At 44.5% G+C, this 24,216-nt stretch overlaps 1 protein-coding gene across 1 annotated transcript in view; it reads right to left on the reverse strand.

The window, feature by feature from the left end:
• Window positions 1-4: 4 nt before the first annotated feature.
• LOC147463006 (uncharacterized) overlaps window positions 5-24,216 on the reverse strand; it is a 114,296-nt gene continuing 90,084 nt past the window's right edge. The window contains exon 10 of the mRNA XM_086486686.1: window positions 5-167. Within this exon, the coding sequence (XP_086342812.1) occupies window positions 164-167 (4 nt within the window). The 3' untranslated portion in view covers window positions 5-163. The remainder of the gene's footprint in view (window positions 168-24,216) is intronic.

A 24,216-nucleotide genomic window follows, 5' to 3' on the forward strand; every position in this document is an offset into this window, starting at 1 on the left:
AGGCTTGCACAAAAACGACTCATTAATAAATTTATGGTTGTACAATTTAGTCAGAATGAGGCATCATTCAAATATTCTTGTATACAATTAATTCCAAATAAAGTAGAAGTCTTCAAAGTCAGACAGTAGCTAAGCTAAGCTTCTTTAAGCAAAGATAACATTCTCACCTGCATCCATATAAACAAGACAACAGATTCATTAGCCTTGAATACGTTTTGCAGGTGTCAAAAGAACCTATCAGTTGTTATCCTTGTCCTACTTAAAAAAATTTGCCTAAACTATTATCCGAAATAAAAGAGTTTGTATTGTAATCATTATATGTCTTTTGCTTAGAATATGTTATTATGATGCATCAAAAGGCCATCACCTCTTTTAATGAAGACCATTTCTAAACTATTTTTATCCACTGAAGCAGCCACTTTCTCATAGAAGCATATATTTACTCGATACGATTTGTTATCTACTATCTTTTCCAAAGTAATATCCCTGCTATAGTTCTAGTCTGTAGTCTATTTACAATGTCTAAAAAGCCCAGCACGCGTCTCCATGTTCAGATCAACCACCAAAGATAATTCTAGGAGCTAATAAGTCAATTTATACATATCAAGTACTGTCCATTTCTTCCTTTATAAGCAACAAGCAATGCAAATTGAACAAGAACAGTCCCCAAAAGGTAGATCTCTCTTTTATAAGCAAAAGGTAATGCAAATCTGAACCAGATTTGCCCCCAAAAAAGTTAAACGTTTAGCAGCGACTACTTAACCTCGGTTAAATTTATGATCTCAATCCAAGTTGCAATCTCTCTTTTTTTTTTAAAAAAAAAAAAGCAAAAACATCAGGCTAGCTTTATTTCTGTCATTAATCAAACTCCAGTTTTTATTTTTATTTTTATTGAGCAAGCAAAACTATTACTGATTTTTGGGTAGAAATTTTAACAACCTCTAACAGGCGCAACATCAGGTACAGTTCAGCAGTCCGAGATCACTGCTATACCATTATTACAAAATGATAAATATATGGGAAACTTTAAACAAATATACCCAATATCAGTAGTCTCAGCCAAGTGTTACAGCGGCATATAATATTTAAGTCCCAAAATAATAAACCATCACCAAGTTTACCTACTGATTTGAATGAAAGCAGAGAATACACCATTTTCATTAATAGGAATCGGAAAAGACCTGTGAAGTGGCAGTGTTTTCAACCATCTCCATGTTTAGACCAGAGCCCTTTACCACCAACCTCAGCAAATTGTTTTCACACACTCACTCCCTCTCCCTCCTTTTATCACAATCAAAAACCTTGCAAGGCTAAGTGAGGGAAGGAGGTTCCATCACCAGTTTAAATAGGAGGCAGGTAGGTGATTGAATACGGTCAGCCACCCTCAAGCTGTAGCAACTATCCGTGCTAGACCAACAGAGTAGGCCTCAAAAGATAAACAAAGTTACCAAGGCAACCAACTCGGCCTTGGGCTCTTATGCTTGCTTACTTATGTCAGCATGTGGTTACTTCTTCCTTTGGTCATTGGCAATCATGTTTTTGGGACATTGTGTTTGGCAAGATGGAAGGGCATATTCCTGGATATCCCTTTACTTCTAGCTTGATCTCTGCCTGGAAAGAAGTTACAAGGCATTTATCATGGCATGGTCAGCAGCAGCACGAAGGGAATTCACTTCGTATGGTAAGTCTTCATTGGAGCCAGGCATTCTCTCTAACTTTAATTGATCGCTTGCCTCGTCAGGCATATTTACTCTCTTGTCGTGGCCTTCACGTGGTTGGTGATGTGGTTGATGAAGTGGGCTACACTCTCCATTTTCCCCTTGCTACTTGCCGTTTTGGATTGGGTATGCATTACCGTCCGATCAGGAGTGAACTTCATCGTATGCTGGTTGAATGTTTACCCATAACGTCTTTGGCTGTTGAGGCCATTCCTGCTAGTAGGGTTTATGCCCTTCTTTTACCGCAACCGTGGCTTGCTGACCATTGTAATACCCTATGGTGGAGAAAGCCTCTTTCTGCCTTATGGAGGAGCCACTTGCCTTTGAAGGAGCGATTGTTTCTCTGGCGATGATTGATTGGAGTTCTCGCGATGGGCACTTTTCTCAGTGTGCGTCATATTTGCTCTTCTCGTTGTGTTCGCTGCTTGACTTCGACAAAGACAGTTATTCACCTGCTTTGGGATTGCTGCATTACTAGAGTTTTTCTTCGCCACATATCAGCTTGTTCGCAGCTACGTTTTCCCTCAATAGTCTTCCACAAATGGTTTTGAGCTTTTGGCATTCTCTCACCTTCCTTACAACGATTTTCGGTCCTCTTTATGTGGGTCTGATTTTGGGCCCTATGGAGCCAACTTAATGGCTATATGTTCCATCGCCCCGATGAAGATCCTTTTGAATTTTTCAAGCTTTCCCTTGACCCAACCTTTACGTTTTGCCTTGGTAGTTGGTCATATCATCCTAGAGATGCATCAACTTTCCTATGAATGCTTTTAGCCCATTTTCGTAGCCGAACACTTCAATGTTTCTTCCTTTGTCCATGATCCTTTCAGTGGATTTTCCTCACCTTGAGGTTTCCCACCTGTAAATTAATCCCAAAGATTTACAAAAAAGAGTGTGTGTGTAAGTGTGTGTGTGTGTGTGGTGTGGCCGTAAAGAGAGCGAGAGAAAAATCGTGGAGTACCTACGCCTTCTGCCTATCTACACGAGTTGTCTATCTGCAGGCCATGAGCCTGCTCCAGCCCTGCGCGTCCTCACCTGCACGCTTTGAGCGCGACTTGTCCTGCACATTTTGTGCGTGATTTCCTCGCAGCAGTACCCCTGCAGCGTGGTGGTTTTGCCTTTGCGCAGTCAGCACTCATTCTCTGCACAGCTCGACTGCTTTTTTTTTTTGGTGGATTTCAGCGAGCAGGTAACGTTGTATTCTCTCTGAAACCAGCCTGTACTTTCAAAAAGGGCGGTAGACCTTAAGACTTAAACCTTATTTGCTTTCACCCATTTAATTTGTCGCCCACTTTACCTGTACTTTCAAGGCACAACAAAGGGGAAAGGGATACAGGCTGCCAGAATGCACCTGTATGAGAAGACCGACACCAGATTGGCCCCTAACTTAGGCGCCCCTTTCGGTATTTCTTTATTGTTTAAAGAAGGAATAAACGTTGTGGTTCCCTACAAGCTGCCCCGCACAAGCTTGGCTGAATTTCAACTGTTCCGGCTGGAGTTCGGCAGCATAACTATACTAGGACCCTTCACATTCAGTATTCCCACGCATAGAATGACTTTCCCGACGCATACGGGCACTTTGCAAAACCTGGCGAGAATCTGCAGCACGTTGTATTCTCTATTTTTAGCCCTGAAAATGCGCCAGACCACCTGTACAGTGGTCCCCTCGCGTCCCTGAACCTCTTGGGGGTATTAGGGTCCGTTTAGGGCCAAAATCCAAAACCTGAAAAAATACACAGCAGGCTGTAATTTACTGTTTCAAGCTCCGTTTCGCGTGCCGGCCGCATCCGTAGCAAGTCCTCCAACTCCCGCACTTGTAGGGCTACTTGCCCTTTGAATCGGACGAGATTTCGGACGTGAAACCTCTCCAGATCACCTGTACCTATGGGGGATTAGCAGCTAGCTAATCCAGTACCTGTGCAAGAGGCTCTTGCCTCGGCAATCGCGCATGAACCCACACAACTGTACATTGGTCAATTGAAAAGCCCACTGGAGGGGCATAGCATACTGCCATAGGGGAGAGAGAGGGCAGTGCGTAGCGTGTAGGGCATCACTCCTGGCACCGCACTGTACATAAGGGGGAAAGGAAGCACTCCATAGCTCTTAACGTGTGACAAAAAACTGCAAATGAGCCCCTCCCTCCTTCAAATTCAGCGCCACTTCTTCATGCATGAGGAAAGTCCACAGAAATGTGCCACTTGGCACATTTACAGCCTATTTCCCGTTTCGGGGTTGCCACCTAAAAATCTCCCAACCGGTTGCCCAGTTGACTTCACGGTAGAGTAATAAAATGTTCCCCTTGTCATTCCGGAGGTAATGACGCAAACACATTTTCAAGTCCCAAAATAGCAGTTCCCTAAATTTTAGGAGATGCTACCATTGTATCTTTCTAGGTCATCTGACCCCCTTTGTAAACTGCAGCCACACCCAGAATTGAAATGTAGACTCTGTAGCAAAGGATTCCACTTTGGCTAGTCAATGACCCCACTTTGGCTAACCATAGTCCTTGTCCAACCTTAGTGCTCTCTTGCCCTCAGGCCTGGACTCCTCTGAACAGATCCACACTAGCTATGCAATGTAGGGCAGTTAGATTTCCCGAGGGGTGTTTCCAAAAAGTGAACCCCCCGCTAGCTAATCCAGTACCTGTGCAAGAGGCTCTTGCCTCGACAATCGCGCATGAACCCACACAACTGTACATTGGTCAATTAAAAAGCCCACTAGAGGGGCATAACATAATGCCATAGGGGAGAGAGAGGGCAGTGCGTAGCGTGTAGGGCATCACTCCTAGCACCGCACTGTACATAAGGGAGAAAGGAAGCACTTCATAGCTCTTAACCTGTGACCAAAAACTGCAAATGAGCCCCTCCCTCCTTCAAATTCAGTGCCACTTCTTTATGCATGAGGAAAGTCCACAGAAATGTGCCACTTGGCACATTTACAGCCTATTTCCCGTTTCGGGGTTGCCGCCTAAAAATCTCCCAACCGGTTGCCCAGTTGACTTAACGGCAGAGTATAAAATGTTCCCCTTGTCATTCCGGAGGTAATGACGCAAACACATTTTCAGTCCCAAAATAGCAGTTCCCTAAATTTTAGGAGATGCTACCATTGTATCTTTCTAGGTCATCTGACCCTCTTTGTAAACTGCAGCCACACCCAGAATTGAAATGTAGCCTCTATAGCAAAGGATTCCACTTTGGCTAACCATAGTCCCTATCCAACCTTAGTGCTCTCTTGCCCTTAGGCCTGGACTCCTCTGAACAGTTCCACACTAGCTATGCAATGCAGGGCAGTTAGATTTTCCGAGGGGTGTTTCCAAAAAGTGAAAGTAAATAAATAATAAGAAAGAAATCAACAAAAAGGATAGATAGTAGTCACACGCTGGTGACATACCCCCCTCTTGAAATCTCAAACGTCCTCGTTTGCATCTATGTCGTACATGCTAACAGTCAACACTGATGTATTCAACACCTGTCGACACATGTACGACACATACATGCTCATTGTCAACCTTGGTGTATTCAACACCTCGTCGACACATGTATTGCCTGCATGTGAACCATGTCCCAATGACATAGTGGTAGCTTCGCACTCTGCCATTGCTTTGAGTCACTAACTTTCCAATGACAAAATGGTAGCTACACATTTTGTCACTGTCTTATAGTACACGTTGGACCCAGTAACACTTTCGAGCATACCCAAACCGACAGTTTAAGAATGCAGTTACACATGTACCCTTTAATAGAAGCCATTACTGTATCCTTGATAAACTGACAAGAAATACTCACTTCCATAGCACTAACCAAACTTTTGGACATTCCATAAGAGCAATTGCCAAACTGACAATCTGTACAGCTCTAAGATTCATGTAACAGGTATTTCATTTGAGCTCACTTTAAATACCATGTACATCATTTCTTTCAGAAGCCATTGTCACACTGACAATCCATGTAGCTTTGAAACTCAAGGGGTCAAGGTAGGTTGCAAATCGAAGGCTTCAAGGTAAAGTGATAACACAGTTGGTGACTCTGCAAGTTCACCTTCTTCCATCCACTTAGCATCCATTGGTGGATAGTTTCTGAACTTTACCAAGTTCCTCGACTTCCGGCTGATCTTCAGTTGGCATATCCTTTGGCACATCACCCACATAGGGTCTGAGAAGACTCACATGAAACGCATTGTGAATCTTCCAACTGTCAGGCAATTTCAGCCTATATGCAACATCACTGATTATGTCGCACACTTGAAAAGGCCCATAGTAACGCATGCTTAGCTTTGGAAACAGTCTTTCCTTGCCCTTCATCTTCTTTAACCTTGCCTTTTCAAAGCGTAGAAGCACCCAATCACCAAGTGAAAATACCACTTCACGACGGTGACGATCGGCTGCTTTCTTTTGCTTTGCCTGAGTCTTTTCTAAGGCCACTTTGACCTTCTTGTACATTTCATCCATGTCCTGAACATACTTATTTGCTTCAAATATCTTGTCCTTTGTATGTAGTATGGGAGGAACTTTCTTGCCACCTTCAACTATCTCAAAAGGTGCCTTGCCAGTTGATGAATGCACTGTATTATTGTATGCATACTCCACCAATGGCAAATACTGCTCCCACTCATAGTAACAGGGAACGGGCGGAACGGACCCTAAATGTTCCGAAACGGCGTTCCGAACGGGTCTAGCTCTCGAAACGGAGTCGGGAATGGAACACCGTTCCGGAACGGGGTTAACCGGAACGGCGACCCGCAACGGGGCGGAACGGCACCTGGAACGGCGGAACGGGAATCTGGAACAGTCAAACCAAAAAGTCAACTTTTTTCACTAGCTATTTGGGGGCAAGTTTGGGGCTATTTGGGGTCAGATTTGGGGCTGATTTGGGGGCTATTTAGAGGGCTGATTTGTGGTTGTTTGGACTCTGGAGGCTCGTCTCACTTCCTCCTCAAGCTCTCAACATCTCTGCTGAGCTACTCTCCTTGCTAAAGCTTTAAGCTTGGACATGGAGCTCTGGCTTATAGTTTTTCACTAACATATGATCCTATAATACATATAATATATATAGTTTCTTTGGTCTACCTTTTTGGCCCCGTTCCCGTTCCGGCCCCTCTCCTCCCTCCCGTTCCCGTCCCGTTCCGCACCCTACCCTTCCCGTTCCCCGTTCCCGTTCCGGGTAACTATGCTCCCACTTTCCTTTATGCTCTGACACATAGCACTTTAGCAGATCTAGGACAGTAGAATTTGCCTCTTCTGACTGCCCATCTGTTTGAGGATGAAATGACGAAGAGAATTTGAGCGTTGTGCCCATATTCTCAAACAAGCCTCTCTAGAACAAACTTGTCATGCGTCGAACATGGTCGCTAACAATCGATTGTGGCATGCCATGATACTTGAAAATATTGCTCATAAACAAGCGTGCCATTTGATTTGGTTTTATCTTCTTCCTGACATGAATAAAATCAGCCTGCTTGCTGAATCTGCAAATGATGGTCCAAATACCATCGTTTCCTGTCTGCATTCTCGGAAGATCAAAGATAAAATCCATAGGAATACTTTCCCATGGTTTATCTGGAATAGTTAGTGGTTGCAATAACCCTGGTGCCTTTTGCCTGTCAAACTTGACCTTCTGGTAAATTAGGCATTCTCGCACAAAGGCATCCACATCTCTTCTCAATGTAGGCCAGTAGAAGAATGTCTCAACCGCTTTAATTGTAGCATCGATACCACGATGCCCCGCATACGGTGGAACATAACTCTCTTCCATAACTTTGCGTCGCAATGGCTTTGTGACACACAATCTACCATGCATCATCATGAACCCATCTTTGAGAAGATAGTGTTCATGATGTCGTCCATCCATTAGCTGCTCGAAGACCCTTGCAAAATCTTTTTCATTTGCATATTGTTCCCTCATATCATCAAGTTCATGATGATAAGGAGTTGACACAGCTGAAATTTGTGGCTTCCTTGACAAGGCATCAGCCACAACGTTCTTCTTGCCTTCCACATGCACAATCTGAAAGTGGAACATGGACAAGATATTTGCCCATCGCATATGCCTCTCAGATAACTTTGCCTGTGTCAAGAAGTATCGCAAGGTCTGATGGTCCGTTTGGACAACAAAGTCTGCACCTAGCAGGTAGTGTTTCCAACTTAAGAGTGCATCAATCACGGCCTGCAATTCTTTTTCATAGACTTGCATAGTCTTTTCTGGCCCTTGCAAGATTCTACTCTCATAGGCTACTACCCTGCCATCTTGCATTAGCACTGCACCAATGCTACTACCGTAGGCGTCACACTGTTTCACAAATGACTTCCTAAGATCTGGCAACACAATGACTAAATCTGTAGTCATCTTTTCCTTTAAGGGATTAAAAGCTGAAATCTCTTTCTGTGTCCATCTAAACGTGACTGCCTTCTTTTGAAGAGCATGTAAAGGTGAAGCAATCTCACCGAAATTTCGGATAAACCTTCTGTAATAGGAGCATAGTCCCAAGAAACTTTGGACATCGTGCATCGCCTTCAAATCTGGCCATGACTAGATCGCTTCAACTTTAGAAGGATCCATTCTGACACCATCCTTGAGACAATGTGTCCCAGAGAGTGAATCTCTTCTAGAAAAAATGCACTTTTCTTTGCATTGATGAGCAACCTATGACTGCGTAGCTCTTTGAACAAAATGGCCAGGTGATGCCTATGCTCCTCTTTATTCTTTGAGTAGACTATCATTTCATCAAAGAATGTACCAACAAACTGCTGGTGTGGACGGAAAATTCTGTCCATCATCCTATTGAACGTAGCAGGAGCATTTGTGAGACCAAAGGGCATCACTAAAAATTCTTAAAGGCCAAACGTTGTTCTAAAAGCAGTCTTGTGCACATCCTATGATCTAATGCGAATCTGATGGTACCCACTCTTTAGATCTATCCTCCTAAACATAGCTACTCATTCTAATTTGTCCAGAATATTACCTTCAATTCTAGGTATAGGGAACCTATTCTTGATGGTATTCTTGTTCAGTGCACGGTAGTCGATGCACATACACCATGAGCCATCCTTTTTCTGCACCAACAACACTGGAGAAGAGAATGGAGATGAACTAGGCTAAATCAGCCCCTTTTCTAACAGCTCATGTACTTGGCCCATTATCTCTTTCTGCTGAGCTGCACTAACCTTGTACGGAGGATTATTCGGTGGGCTACTGCCTGGCACCAAATCTATCGCATGGTCCTCGGGTCTCTCTGGCGGTAATTGAGACGGTAATGAATCGAAAAACAGTCACTATACTGTTATATACCTAGATAAATCCAGGATAAGCCCAGATTTACCCTTGAAGGAAAGTGCAAGGTATATCCCCATGGTAGTCACCCACAAGACAATCTATCCATCAGCTCTGTCATGCATAGTATTGACTAAATACCACGACATCCCCACTAACGTCGTCAGTGCCCAATAGTGGATGTAGAACTAGGTACTAACATATGCTCCACAACACAACACACACCACACGCACACACACACATGAGCATACATCAACACGAAGTTTAGCGTGCTGAGTTTCTGTCATGACTCTGGAGATCAAGGGCAGACTCAGCCATAATGAAGCCTAGCACTAACAGAAGCATTAAATCGAAAAAATTGGCACAAAAATGAGGTAGTTGATAGGGCATACGCACCACAAAAGATAGAAAGAATTAGCACAATATCAAATGGTCGTAACTCGGACGAAAACTTCACAATGTAAAGTTTGCATGTCCGCAATACGACTAAAGAATATACCTAGATGAATCCAGGATAAGCCCAGATTCACCCTTGAAGGAAAGTGCAAGGTATAGCCCCATGGTAGTCACTATACTGTCGTAAAAAACATTGACCTTTCCTTATCTAACATAGATAAATTTGATTCATAAAAATCTGACACTTCACGTGCAAAAACCAAGTACACAGAAAGATGCTTTTTCATTACAGAAGTAATAGCAGAAGCTGATACAATGGGAATAGACTCCCCTTTAAGCTTTACATCCAGAATGTGAGTCTTTCCCTTGCTCTGTACAGTGATCTTTTTGTTGTAGGCATCCATGATTCCCTGTACACGAAACAACCAAGAAATACCTAGCAACACATCACATCCGTCCAGTGGCATGATGTAAAATTCTTTAGCATCTACATAGAACTGGATATATAGGCGCAACTTTCCAATGATGGGTGTCACATCCTCTGTATGGCAAGGACATGCCAAACCTGCTCTACTGTATACCCCATCTCTTCAGGTCTGATTCCCAATTTTGAAGCCAATTCTGGGGAAATGAAGTTGGCTTTGGCACCTGGATCAAAGAAGATAAGCATTTTTTGATCCCTGACCTTTCCCCATCCTCTGCAAAGCTCACTTGCGTTTGAATTTGGCTTGTCGCCCACCATATCTGGCACTAGACCAACCATGGGCTTCTTTCCTTTCTTGTCCTCCTTGTCTTCAGAATCACCTGGCCTTTTCTTTTGAGGACAATTGTAAGCAATGTGTCCAGGCTGCTCACAGATAAGCATTTGTTCTCTGTCCTCAGGACCTTCTTTTGCTCTTTCGATTTGCGAGGAAAACGTCTTTTCCATTTCTTTGCAGGTCCCTTTTCTGATTCAGCCGTAGCTTTGTCTTTCCCTGCGTTGGCTGGCTCCTGAGTCGCTTTAGGAACCTCCTTGGGAACATACTTTTTCGCTGAATTTTTCTCGGCTGATCCTTCCTTAACGCCAATATTGAATTCACAATCTTCTCCCTTGAGCAAACCATTGCCAGTGTTTGCTACCTCGATGAGCTGCGTCAAAGTAGTGACTTTGGTCTTCGTGCAATACTTTCTCAATCCTTTGGGTAGGCCACAACAGTATTTTTCAATCTGTTCTGTCAATGGCACAAACCTATAGGAAGTTACTGGAAGTAGAGCTTTCCAAAACTTCCGATTGTAGTCATCTAGATTCTTGCAAGTGGCAGCATTAAGTTGGTGCCATTCTGTCATGACATTTGCTTCAAAGTCATCAAATAACCATGATGCTGCAAAAATCTGCTTGAAGTAAATCCATGTGGACGGAGCTTGCCCTTGAAGCAATAAAGTTGTCCACCATTGTCCCGCATTCCCTGTCAAGAAAGTGGCCGCCTTGCGGACCTTTGAAGTCTCTTCCCCCTGCTTAGGCCTTGTCAAACTGCTGGAGGAATGAGAGAGTCTTCTTCCTGTCATCAAACCCTATAAAGGTCCTGAATGTCACACCTTTGCCACCTTCTTTGTACGAAGTTGGCCTCTCCAGCGGCGTTAAGTTGTCATATGGTAGTGACTGAAACATGGGAACACTGTTAGGGTTCATCTGTGTTTCTTGACCGCTATTAAGTTGACCTAGAAATGCCATATTTGGCTGTTGATTTAATATTCCAACCATACCAAAATTTGCCTGTGGCATCCCAAATTGGCCCTAAGTGCTTTGAAACCCTGGTAGCATGCCCGTGACACCATACATGGGGTTAGGCATCATTGTTTGAGCACCCCCGAATACTGTTTCCAGCGTGTAAAACTGATTTCCAGGTGCATGACCAGCCATGCTCTGGGATACCGATCCACCTCCAAAATAGCCAGGATGTACTGAAGGTGGTGGGAAGACTTGTTGCATAGCCTGTAGGTTGCTTCCCTCCCATTAGAACCATCTATAGGCTGCTGAAAAGTGGCTATAGGTTGCTGAAAAGTGGCTGGTGTCACCAGCGTGTGACTACTATCTATCCTTTTTGTTGATTTCTTTCTTATTATCTATTTACTTTCACTTTTTGGAAACACCCCTCGGGAAATCTAACTGCCCTGCATTGCATAGCTAGTGTGGAACTGTCCAGAGGGAGTCCAGGCCTGAGGGCAAGAGAGCACTAACCTTGGACAAAGACTATGGTTAGCCAAAGTGGGGTCATTGACTAGCCAAAGTGGAATCCTTTGCTAAAGAGGCTACATTTCAGTTTTGAGTGTGGCTGCAGTGTACAAAGGGGGTCAGATGACCTAGAGAGATACAACGACAACACCTCCTAAAATTTAGGGAACTGCTATTTTGGGACCTGAAAATGTGTTTGCGTCATTACCTCCGGAATGACAAGGAGAACATTTTCTTACTCTGCCGTGAAGTCAACTGGGCAACCGGTTGGGAGATTTTTAGGCGTCAACCCCGAAACGGGAAAATGCTTGTAAATGTGCCAAGTAGCACCTTCTGGTGCACTTTCCTCATGCAACAACAAGAGTTGGCGCTGAATTTGAAGGGAGGAGGGGCTATTTTGCAGAATTTGTCACAGGTTAAGAGTTATGGAGTGCTTGCTTTGCCTCTTATGCACAGTGTGGTGCCAGGAGTGATGCTTTGCACGCTACGCACTGCCCTCTCTCTCCCCTATGGCAGTATGTTATGCCCCACTAGTGGGCTTTTCAATTGACCAATGTACAGTTGTGTGGGTTCATGCGCGATTGCCGAGGCAAGAGCCTCTTGCACATGTACTGGATTAGCTAGCGGCTAATCCCCCCGCAGGTACAGGTGAATTCGGAGAGGTTTCACGCCAGAAATCTCGTCCGATTTAAAGCACAAGTAGCCCTACAGGTGCTGGAGCTTGAGGACTTGCTACGGATGCGACCGGCACGCGAAACGGAGCGTGAAACAGTAAATTACAGCTTGCTGTGTATTTTTGCAGGTTTAGGGTTTTGGCCCTAAACGGTCCCTAATACCCCCAAGAGGTTCGGGGACGCGAGGGGACCGCTGTACAGGTGATCTGACGCATTTTCGGGGCTGAAAACAGAGAATTCAGCATGCTGCAGATTCTTGCCAGGTTTTGCAAAGTGCCCGTATGCGTCGGGAAAGTCAGTCAATGCGTGGGAATACTAACTGTGAAGGGTCCTAGTACAGTTATGCTGCCGAAATTGGGCCGGAACAGTTGAAATTCAGCCATGTTTGTGCGGGGCAGCTTGTAGGGATCCACAGCGTTTATTCCCTCTTTTGAACAATAAAGAAATACCGAAAGGGGCGCCTAAGTTAGAGGCGAATCTAGTGTCGGTCTACTCATAGAGGTGCAATCTAGCAGCCTGTATCCCTCTCCCCTTTGTTGTATCTTGAAAGTACAGGTAGAATAGACGACTAATAATGGGTGAAAGCTAAATCAAGGTTTGAAGTAAAGTCTACCGCCCTTTTTCAAAGTACAGGCCGGTTTCAGCTGGCTGAACTGGTACAGCTTATAACACTGGCTTCTCAGCCACGTGTTCTTGCACCTTAGGCACAAGTTGTGGAGACTGCATGTTCTCCGTCAAGTGTATAGGTGTTTCCATTGACTCTGTAGTATGAATCACTTGTGCTCGAGCCTTAACAGGCTTTTGAATATGATGCAGCGGCCCAACTTGCTGAGACGGAAGAGAAGGTTGCAGAAAGCCTAAAAACCTCGGGTTCTGCATTACTTGTGTGAACATAGCCACAGCAGTAGCCAACTGGGTCCTCAATATATCATCATTCGTCTATGGTGGTCTTGAAGACTCACCCACTTCATGTGTCTCTTGACCTTGTGAAGAGGAAACCTCTTCAATCACATCATATGGTCTATCAGCCATAATTGCAATTCCCTATGTCTAGTCTATGATCCCCTGTGTCTTCAAGCCCAACCTGACCCAAGGCTCACTTCTATGGAAAAAAGTGATTTAATCCCGACGATGAAACCATGAAACCGGCCTGTACTTTCAAAAAGGGCGGTAAACCTTAAACTTAAACCTTATTTGCTTTCACCCATTTAATTTGTCGCCCACTTTACCTATACTTCCAAGACACAACAAAGGGGAAAGGGATACAGGCTGCTAGAATGCACCTATATTAGAAGACCGACACCAGATTGGCCCTAACTTAGGCGCCCCTTTCGGTATTTCTTTATTGTTTAAAAGAGGGAATAAACGTTGTGGTTCCCTACAAGCTGCCCCGCACAAGCTTGGCTGAATTTCAACTGTTCCAGCCCGATTTCGGCAACATAATTGTACTAGGACCCTTCACAGTCAGTATTCCCACGCATTGAATGACTTTCCCGACGCATACGGGCACTTTGCAAAACCTGGCGAGAATCTGCAGCACGCTGAATTCTCTGTATTCAGCCCCGAAAATGCGCCAGATCACCTGTACAACGGTCCCCTCGCGTCCCCGAACCTCCTGAGGGTATTAGGGTCCGTTTAGGGCCAAAACCCTAAACCTGCAAAAATACACAGCAGGCTCTAAATTACTGTTTCGAGCTCCATTTCGCGTGCCGGTCGCATCCGTAGCAAGTCCTCGAGCTCCCGCACCTGTAGGGCTACTTGCCCTTTGAATCGGAAGAGATTTCGGACGTGAAACCTCTCCGAGTCACCTGTACCTGTGGGGGATTAGCCGCTGTCTAATCGAGTACCTGTGCAAGAGGCTCTTGCCTCGGCAATCGCGCATGAACCCACACAACTGTACATTGGTCAATTGAAAAGCCCACTACAGGGGCATAACATACTGCCATAGGGGAGAGAGAGGGCACTGCGTAGCATGCACGGCATTACTCCTGGCACCGCACTGTACATAAGGGGGAAAGGAAGCACTCCATAGCTCTTAACCTGTGACCAAAAACTGCAAATGAGCCCCTCCCTCCTTCAAATTCAATGCCACTTCTTCATGCATGAGGAAAGTCCACAGAAATGTGCCACTTGGCACATTTACAGCCTATTTCCCATTTCGGGGTTGCCGCCTAAAAATCTCCCAACCGGTTACCCAGTTGACCTTACGGCAGAGTAATAAAATGTTCCCCTTGTCATTCCGGAGGTAATGACGCAAACACATTTTCAGGTCCCAAAATAGCAGTTCCCTAAATTTTAGGAGATGCTGCCATTGTATCTTTCTAGGTCATCTGACCCCGTTTGTACACTGCAGCCACACCCAGAATTGAAATGTAGCCTCTGTAGCAAAGGATTCCACTTTGGCTAGTCAATGACCCCACTTTGGCTAACCATAGTCCTTGTCCAACCTTAGTCCAACCTTAGAGCTCTCTTGCCCTCAAGCCTTGACTCCTCTGAACAGTTCCACACTAGCTATGCAATGTAGCGCAGTTAGGGTGTTTCCAAAAAGTGAAAGTAAATAAATAATAAGAAAGAAATCAACAAAAAGGATAGATAATAGTCACACGCTGGTGACACTCTCTCAGTTTGTTCATAGGTTTGGTAACGTCTGCAGTGTGTCAAGCTCAAAAGTGGGAAAAGGGCAGCGTTGAGTTGATGTATTCTTGTTGTGGTTTTGGTACAATCTTTGTACAAAGCTTTGGTAGCTTTCCACAGTTTCCAGCACAGTTTTCTAGACGTTATTTTTTGTCTGGCAGGTTTTATTGATTTATGTTTGACACTCTACATGTTTAAGCGTCGGAAAGCAATGAAACCTGCTTCGGAGCCCACTTCGGAGATCAAAGCTTTGGTTGTATGAGGACTTCGAGGAGGTTCGACAAGCCTAGAATGGTGAGGCGTCTGTTCTTGAGGTGCGCATTCTCGTGCAGGACCTCGTGGACCCAATGGCGCAGTATACTATGAATGCAGTGATCCTGTTTTTCCCGGGGAAAATGCCTACTACGCAAGATGTTGGGAAATGGGTTGATTTTCTGTTTAAGCGACAAGCTGTCCGTAGCATATAATTCAGTGCGCGTGGATTTTATGAGATTCTGCTCGCAGATACGGAAGCAAGAAACCTGTTGCTTGAGATGTTTCCCCTCTTCTTTAATAAGCAAATGACGCATGTTTTGCAGTGGGCACTCACTAAAGATTACCAAAGCCTTATTCGTCACAAATGCGGTGTGGGTGGAAATTGTTGATTTCCCTCGCACGTGGAGACATTTCTTGCCGTTGTTGGCTGCACAGCTTGGTAAGGTGATCTGTCCCCCAAAACACCAATAGGTTTTGCATTCTTTGGGACACTGACAAACAAATCCCTAAAGGAATCATGGTTGACTCAGGAGATCCATGGGTGGGCAAGCATCCATTTAAACTTAAATGGGGTAAATTTGCAAATTCCTGCTTTCGATGTGGCAAATTTGGTCATATGCAATGCAGTCTACATGTCCGGAGCCAGTCTTGCAACCCCCTCTTTCAACTGTTCCTTTGTCCACCTCTATCCCTATAGGTAAACCTGTTGATGAAGCTAAGCAAAATGAAGCCTTTTCTGCTAAGGTGGTTTCGACTGTGGAAAAAGGGAAAGGCAAGACACCGCAACACACTGATCCTGGGAATGGGATTGTTGCAAAAGGCAAAAATGTTGGGCATGTTGATGCTAACTCCTGGGTGGTGCCTAAGAAGGCACTAAAGATTTGCACACCACTCTCTTCCCATAATTATGTTCCCCCCATTAATGCGAAAAAGAATGCATCGTTTAAGCAACTTCCTTGTAATGACAATAGCACGTTGATTGAAGCATGGGAAAAAGCGATGCACTCTTACAAAGATGTGCTCCTTGGTAAGACTTCCACCCCACATGTAAATCTTGTGGATTCGTTTCCTACATTCACTCAGAGGATGGGTTCTCGTATGGATGTAGTGAATGGAGACGTGTCTATGGGCACCTCTACTTGATCTCTATGTTTGTTGCCTCTTGTACATATGATTCTTATTGCAAAGTCACATTTAATACATGTCATACAACGTGCATGGGTTATGTAACCCTGATAAATGGCGACTGACCTGGCATTATGTACATACATGTGGACCAGACATAGTTGTTTTGCAAGAGCATAATCAGCACTAGTTTGATGATCAATGTTCTTATTTTGCCGGTTATTGGATTGCGTATGCTGGCTTGCAAGATTTTCGGGTGTATTGATGCTAGTTGGTCATGAGCTTAAGCCTATTCTGTTGCATAACGATCCACATGGCCGGTGGATGGTTGTACAATGCTTGTTGAATGGCCAAGTACATGAAATTTATGCATATACACCCTCCGGGCAAAGAGTTCATTTATGGTGAGAGATTTCGTCTCGCCCTTGATCTCCAGTGTATTTTTTTGTGGAGATTTTAAAAATACCCTTGGCACGAATGATAGCACCACAGGTACTTCGCATATGTTACTTGCAGAATAGCAAGAATGGGACCATCTCCTTGCCTCTGCTCAGATGATTGATTTATGGCGCTATTTACATCCAAATGTTTCTGGATTTACCTTTCAACATGCTGCTCATTCTTCTTATTGAGGACGGCTGGATCGTTGGTACTTGCTTAATGGCCAACAGTATGAAGAATTTGTATGTGATATAAGGATAGATTACGCCTTGCAGTTATCAGATCATTATCCTCTTTTGTTTTCTTTGTACTTTGGGCAGTCACTCTGTGATTGGCCTCTTCTTAGGAAACGTTTGTTGCATGTTAACAATGCCTATCTTACTCATGAGGTTTTTCGAGGTATATTTACCAACATTATTCCGCCGCTGCTAGCTTACATGCATATTGATCTGGATGTTGCATGGTATCGCTTTATCATGAGAGTGCAAAGTGTTATTTGCGACTATGGCACGCATTAAATGCAATGCACTTGGGGGGATGTTGTTGCGCGAAACAGGTTTGTCAACGATTGCAAGAATCGGCGGATTTGCGGCCCCGCTATGTGAGGCTCATGTGTGTATTCAGCAAAATGAAAGTGGAAAATTGCTAAATGGCAGACGCGTGCCCGTCTACAGGCTTTTATGGACGAAGGCTGTGCTTTGAAGCAATTTTTAAAGCATCTGCATCATACAAGGGTCTCACAATCAATTAAGCGAATTATGCTTCCCTCGAGTGCTTGGACTTCTTCGAAGCAGGAACTTGCTGATGTTCTGGTTTCACATTATCGATAGGTCTTTGGTGCTCCTTCTCAGCCATCTTTGGCTATTTGCCATGCACGTCGGTTGTTGCTTTCTTATGTTTGTCCAAATTGTTTCGCAAGATGCACAATGCCTTGAGGATCCTTTTACTGATTCTGAATTGCATATTGCGTTGCTTGTATTGGGCCGTTGGCGATCTCCGAGCTGGGACAGACTTACTGTGGAATTTTTCCTCTCCTTTTAAGATGCTCTTAAACAACCCCTGCTTTTCATGTTAAATGCACCATGGGAAAACAGGATTTGTCGCTATCATGGAAAGAGGGTTTACTTAAATTGTTGCCTAAGCAAGTGCTTTGTGAGCAATTCTTTCATTGGCGGCCCATTACATTGAAGCCGGTGGTTTACAAGATATTGGCTAAAATGTTGGTGCATCGCATTAAGGAGCATCTGTTTACGGGACTTCATCAGGCTCAGTATGGTTTCATTCCCTGTCGTCAAATCATGGATAATTTGGCTAATGTTATGACTGGCATGAAGTGTGCTAAGTACACACAGCAAGATGTGTTGGTCATGCAAGTTGATATTGAAAAGGCCTTTGACACTATGCAATGGGACTTTATTGCCTCCACGATGAGGTGTCTAGGGTTTGGTCCTAAATTGGCCAATGTGGTTTATTTCTTGTAGGGTTGTAGTACGTCTTAAGGGATCCTGGTAGGTGAATTGACAGAATCGTGGCTACTTTGTTCGGTTAGGCAAGGTTGCTCCCTTAGTGCTTTGATGTATGCTATTGCCACTCACCCCTTGTTGATGTATCTTGATCACTTAACCTCTGCGGAGCGTCTTTATGGTTTGCAACTACCCACGGGTCATACCTTTATTCATCAGGCTTATGCGGATGACTCGTCGTTTATGCCTCGCAAAAAGCAGAGTGACGCCCAGGTAATTATGGAAGCTTTGGAATTGTTTGGGATTGTGGTTGGTCTTAAAGTGAACTTTCGTAAATCCAAGCTTCTGCCACTTCGTTCCTGCGATTGGCATGGTCTATTGTGGCTAGGTGAGATTGTTTCTAATGTGATCACCAAGCATTTGGGATATCCAATTGGATGGAATGTCACTCACACTCAAAAACTGGATTGGGTTATGTCAAACTGCATTACTGAATCTTTCTACTTGGCCTCTCCATGTTCGCCTGCGAATCGTTTAGAGTATTATGATGGCATTTGTTCAGTTCTTTTTGCCTTTGTTGCACTAGCCTCGCCACTGTCTTGGTTCTCTTATGTCAGCCATTTTGTCTCACTTGTGGCGAACTCATGCACACAAAAAAGGCCTTCGTTTGATGTTGATAGAGAAGCTTTGTACACCCAAACGCTTTGGTGGTCTAAATATCTTGGACCTGCGTAGGCATGTTCTTGCTAGGAAGGCTATGCTGCTGCCTACACTTGCGCAACAATCCCAGCCTTGGACTCTTATGTTTGCACACTTGAGTCAGCATGTCGTGACGTCATCATTTGGTCACTGGCAATCATCTATTTGGGAGGTTGTATTTGGTAAGATGGACAGATACATTCCTGGATGTCCGCTTGCTTCCACCTTGCTCTCTGCCTGGAAAGAGGTTACGATTTATCTCTTGTGGAATGCTCTAAGAGAAGGAAATTCGCTTCGTCTCGAGAGTCTTCATTGGAGCTGGGCTTTCTCTCTCACTTTGGTTGATCGATCGCCTCGCCAAGCGTACTTCCTCTCTTGCCGTGGCATTCGGGTGGTGGATGCAGCCAAATTCACTTTGGAGTTTCCCTTTGTCGCTCGCCGTTTTGGATTGGGCATGCATTAACACCAAATCTGGAGAGAACTGCAGCAAATGCTAGTTGACTTTTTACCCATTTCACCTTTGCCCGATGGTGATCGCATGTCTGACTGGAATCTTCAAGAATGCCATTTCAAGATCTTTTTGCCAGTCGAGTTTATGCTCTTCTTCTCCCTCAACCCTGGCTTGTTGATCATTGTAATGCTCTTTGATACATGCATAAATCTGATATCTGGTGGACGAAGCTTCTGTGTGCCTTATGGAAAAGCCATTTGCCTCTAAAGGAGCGGTTGTTTCTTTGGCGTTGTTTTCTTGGTGTCCTCCCGGTGGGCAATTTTCTTAGGCTGCGCCATATCCGCCCTTCATCCTGTGCCCATTGCTCGGCTACAGAAGAGGATGTTTGTCACTTGTTGTGGGATTGTTGCTTTACTCGAGATTTCCTTCGCCACGTATCGGCATGCATGCGGCTCCATTTTCCCGCGATGGTCTTCCATAAACGGTTTTGGGCATTTGGCATTTTCTCGTCGGTGTTACAACGGTTCGCAATCTTCTTCATGTGGGTGAGAATGTATGGAAGACAGTATGCAAAGAACCCAAGAACCCACCACTGAGGTGCTTATCCCTGTGTAAGCTCTCTTGGACCCAGTGGCGCAATATGCTCTCAATGCGGTTAATTTGATGCCCACTGCGCAAGATGTGGGTTAGTGGGTGGATTCCCTTCTTAAATGCCAGGCAGTCCGAGGTGTTTATTTTGGAGCTAGAGGATTTTATGAAGTCTTGTTGGCTGACACTAATGCCCGAAACATGTTGCTTGAATTATCTCCTTTGTTTTTAGTACTCAGATGACACGTGTATTGCCCTGGGCTCTTACTAAAGACTATCAAAGCCTTATCCGCTAAAAGTGCCCAATATGGGTTGAAATAGTTGACTTTCCGCGCACATGGCGACACTTTCTTCTTGTGCTTGCTTCTCGCTTCGGGAAAGTGATATGTCCTGCCAAACTTGACGCAAATACAAATCGGTTTTGTGTGCTTTGGGACACAGATGTTCCCACGCCTCGAGGTATTACTGTCAACTCAAGGGACCCTCTCATTGGCAAGCGTCCTTTCAAGCTCAAATGGGAAAAATTTGCAAATTCATGTTTTTGTTGCGGTAAGTTTGAACATATGCAATATGAATGTCCCGAGACTCATTTGCAACCTCCTTCCTCAGTGGTTCCACAGCTTGCTCTAAATGGAAAAGAGGACTCTAGATCCCCCTCCATTGGGGTCTCTACCTTGCGTGATGCTCCGCCTCTGGATAAAGGTAAAGTCAAATCTGTTGGTTCGCAAAACTCTCAAAGCAAGGATAAGCTTGCAACTACTCAGGAGACACGGAATAAGGATAAGAATGTCGATCCAGGGGGAAGGATCTCCTTGGATAACCCCAAGAAAGCCGTCAAAACATGCTCATAGCTTTCTTCTTGTAACTATGTACCTCTTGCAGTGAAATCTGCAGTGAAAAAACCTCTTCCTTGTAATGACAATCGTACGCTTGCAGATGCATGGAACAAGGTGATACATTCTTACAGAGATGCAGTAATTCATGGGGTTTCTTCATCACCTACAGGCTTTGTTTCTGCTGACACGGGTATGGAAGATAATGTAGTCGAGCCACGGTCTCTTGATATTGATGTGCCTATGGGCACGTCTGCTTAGTTTCCCTTTCCTTTGCCTTTGTACATATCTATTTAATGCATAGTTGTGTTAAATGCATTTCATATAATGTGCACGGTTATCTAACACTGATAAGTGGAGATTAACCTGGCATTATGTACATACATGTAAGGCAGACATTGTTATTTTGCAAAATTGCAAGAGCGCAATCAACATGAATTTGTTGGGAAATGTTCGTATTTTGCGAGATATTGGATAGCTTATGCTGGATTGACGGGCTATTCGGGTGTTTTGATGTTGATAAAACATGAGTTGCAGCCAGTTCTTGCGTACAATGATCCAGCAGGTCACTGGATGGTGATTCAATGTACAATCAATGGTGTTTATAAGCACACAGCCTCGGGGAAATGTTCGGCTTTATGGCGTGCAATGTCTTCTTCTCCTTGGCTATTCAATGCTTTTCTTTCTGGTGATTTTAACAATGCGCTTGCTTCATCCGATCACACCATAGGATAGTCGCACATGTTGGGTGTGGAAGAGAAAACTTGGACAGATCCTGTTGCTTGCACACGGATGTTGGATTTGTGGAGCCTTTTGCATCCGAATGTTTGTGGGTACACTTTTCAGCATAATGCTCACTCGTCGTATCGTGCACGGCTAGATCGGTGGTATGTCCTTATGTCACAAAGTGATGACGTGGCGAACAACAAAAACCCTAATTTCTGCCAGAAACCCTAAACTTCCTACAAACCCTAATTTCTGTCAAAAACCCTAATTTCCGGAAATCGCTGGGGCTTTTTTCTTTTAATTTTTTTTTTAAAAATTTAAAGATCAACGACGCGAATCCTTCTTTTTCTCTACGCAATGAGAAAGAGAGAGAGAATGCTTTTGCTTTCAAGTTTTGACTCTCTGTGAGAGAGAGAGAGAGAGAGAGAGAGAGAGAGAGAGAGAGAGCAGTTGCTTTTGACTTGAAGCTTTTGGGGCTCTGCTTTTGGGCATCCCTTGTAACCTTTAAATTAGTGGTGAGGGCCTCACTTCTCAGAGCATCTGGACGCAGAGTCTGAGAGTAAATCCCGACCCACTCTCTTGTACTTTGAATTCATTAATACAAAAAGAAATACCGAAAGGGACACCAGTCTTTGGGGCCAATATCTCTAGGCACGGAACTCCGCCGAGCCAGTGCAAATCTATTGTGATCTGTGAATTGTTTTGAAGTGGTTATTTGGTGTTGTCGTGATTGATTCTTGACTTGGAGTGTCCAAGTCTGTTACAGTGGTATCAAAGCACGGCCAATTTCTCTTTTACGGGAAATCCGATCCCAAAAAAAAAATAAAAAATCCGCAGCACCTATGGCTTCAGGCAATGATCAGTCGACTCCCTCTGAATTTGGAGATGCGGGCAGGGACCACAACGAAGATTCCGGCACGGAGTATGGCCCGCCTAGGCCTACTCAGGTGGAGCAAAGAGAGATGAAGCGTCGTCAATTGATCGGCAATGCAACAAAGATGATGCTTAGTTTTGCGAAGGATCCGAAATTGGCAAAATATATGAGCGAAACTTCTTTTCAGGAAGGGCATGCACAGTGGCAGAAAACCACTACACCACCCCCGAAATCTACTTTCAAGAAACCTTCAGATCCCAAACAATATTCAGAGAAGGAACTAGAAGAGGTGGTTGATGCACGGATTGCTCAGCTTTTTGACGCACAGAGGAAAGCCAAAAAGCATGGAAAAAAGCAAAAGAAAAGCACTGACTTTCCAGGTTATTTGGGTCGTCAGTCGACTTTTGACAAGGCAAAGAAACAAAAGAAGAGTGTTCGATTTGAAGGAGTACCAAGTTCTTCTTCTTCTTCTTCTTTTGACAGTTCTTCTAGCTCCTCGGATTCGAGCGAAGAAGACAGAAAAGGTAAAAAGCGAAGCAAGAAGCAACGCTTTGGAAAGGGCAAGACAAAGGCAAACAAGGTTAAATCTCGCCCGGAGACTGACAATTCTACTGAGGACTCGTCTATAGACAGCTCAGATTCTGATAATGGAAACTTTTATGCGAACAAGAAGAATTTTTACAAAGCTAACCAGTATGACTTTCTCGAAGATAAAAGCAAGAAAGTCCGAGAGTTTAAGGAAGGTAGCCACTCGATCAAGTTTGATACTTTTTCCGGATACTCAGATGCTTCGAAGGCTTTGTCTTTTATACAGCAGTTTGACATCGCTTTCGCGGGAGGACGCTATTCAGAGCACTCCAAGATTCGGAGAGCTGCCTCTTACTTTAAGGGGAATGCTCGTACTTGGTGGTCCACGCTCCTTTTAAACAAGACTGCGCCAGTTAAATGGCTGAAATTTAAAAAGCTTTTTATTTCTTCTTGGTTGACGCAAGAATATGAACGAGATATACGAGCTGCTTGGAACCATCTTCAAATGACCAAGAAAGATACAATCAATGCTTATTTTGAAATATTCTGGAGCTCTTTTCTACCCGCCTTTTCATTCAAGAAGATCTCATTCAAAGAACAGATTGAGCGGTTTACCTTGGGCCTACCTACAGAGATCCGAGATCACTGCTTGGAACAAAAGTCAGCTTCTATTCAAGAGTTGATGAGTCATGCGAAGCGGGGCTTTGCCATTCACTCTGGCAGTCTGACCCGGTGTTGTTCTCGTCCGTCGTATGGCTCGCCCCGTCCCGTCCCGTCAGGTTTCATCCCGTCCGTTCCGTCCGGCCAGTTTTTAGTCTGTTTGACCGGCTTAAAAACCGTTGACTACGCTTTTGACTGTGAGGAATTTACGTGACTTTTTGGCATAGGATCCCTCCTAGGATCCCCCCCCCTCACCTCCCACATGCCTTGAGCATTGCTTTGGATTCCATTAGCTCCTCTCTCTCCCTCTCCCTCTCACATTGCTTTGGATTCCATTAGCTCCTCTCTCTCCCTCTCCCTCTCTCTCATTGCTTTGGTCATTTACCTTGGATTCCATTAGAGCCTAGGCTCCTCTCTCTCTCTCTCTCTCTCTCTCTCTCTCTCTCTCTCTCTCTCTCTCTCTCTCTCTCTCTCTCTCTCTCTCTCTCTCTCTCTCTCTCTCTCTCTCTCTATGGTCGTCTCAGGTCGCAAACACAGGCAACCACAGATCGCGAACCCTAATTGCGCAGGCATCAAGAGGTTTTCCTCACCAGCGCGCAGCCATCTTGCTCGTCAATCCCAACAGGTGCCCTGCGCGTTCTGCCCACCTGTGCGAGCTGTCTGTCTGCGCGCC

The sequence above is a fragment of the Adiantum capillus-veneris genome, chromosome 2, assembly GCF_014529385.1.
Source record: "Adiantum capillus-veneris isolate H3 chromosome 2, ASM1452938v2, whole genome shotgun sequence".
In the NCBI taxonomy this organism is placed as follows: Eukaryota; Viridiplantae; Streptophyta; class Polypodiopsida; order Polypodiales; family Pteridaceae; genus Adiantum; species Adiantum capillus-veneris.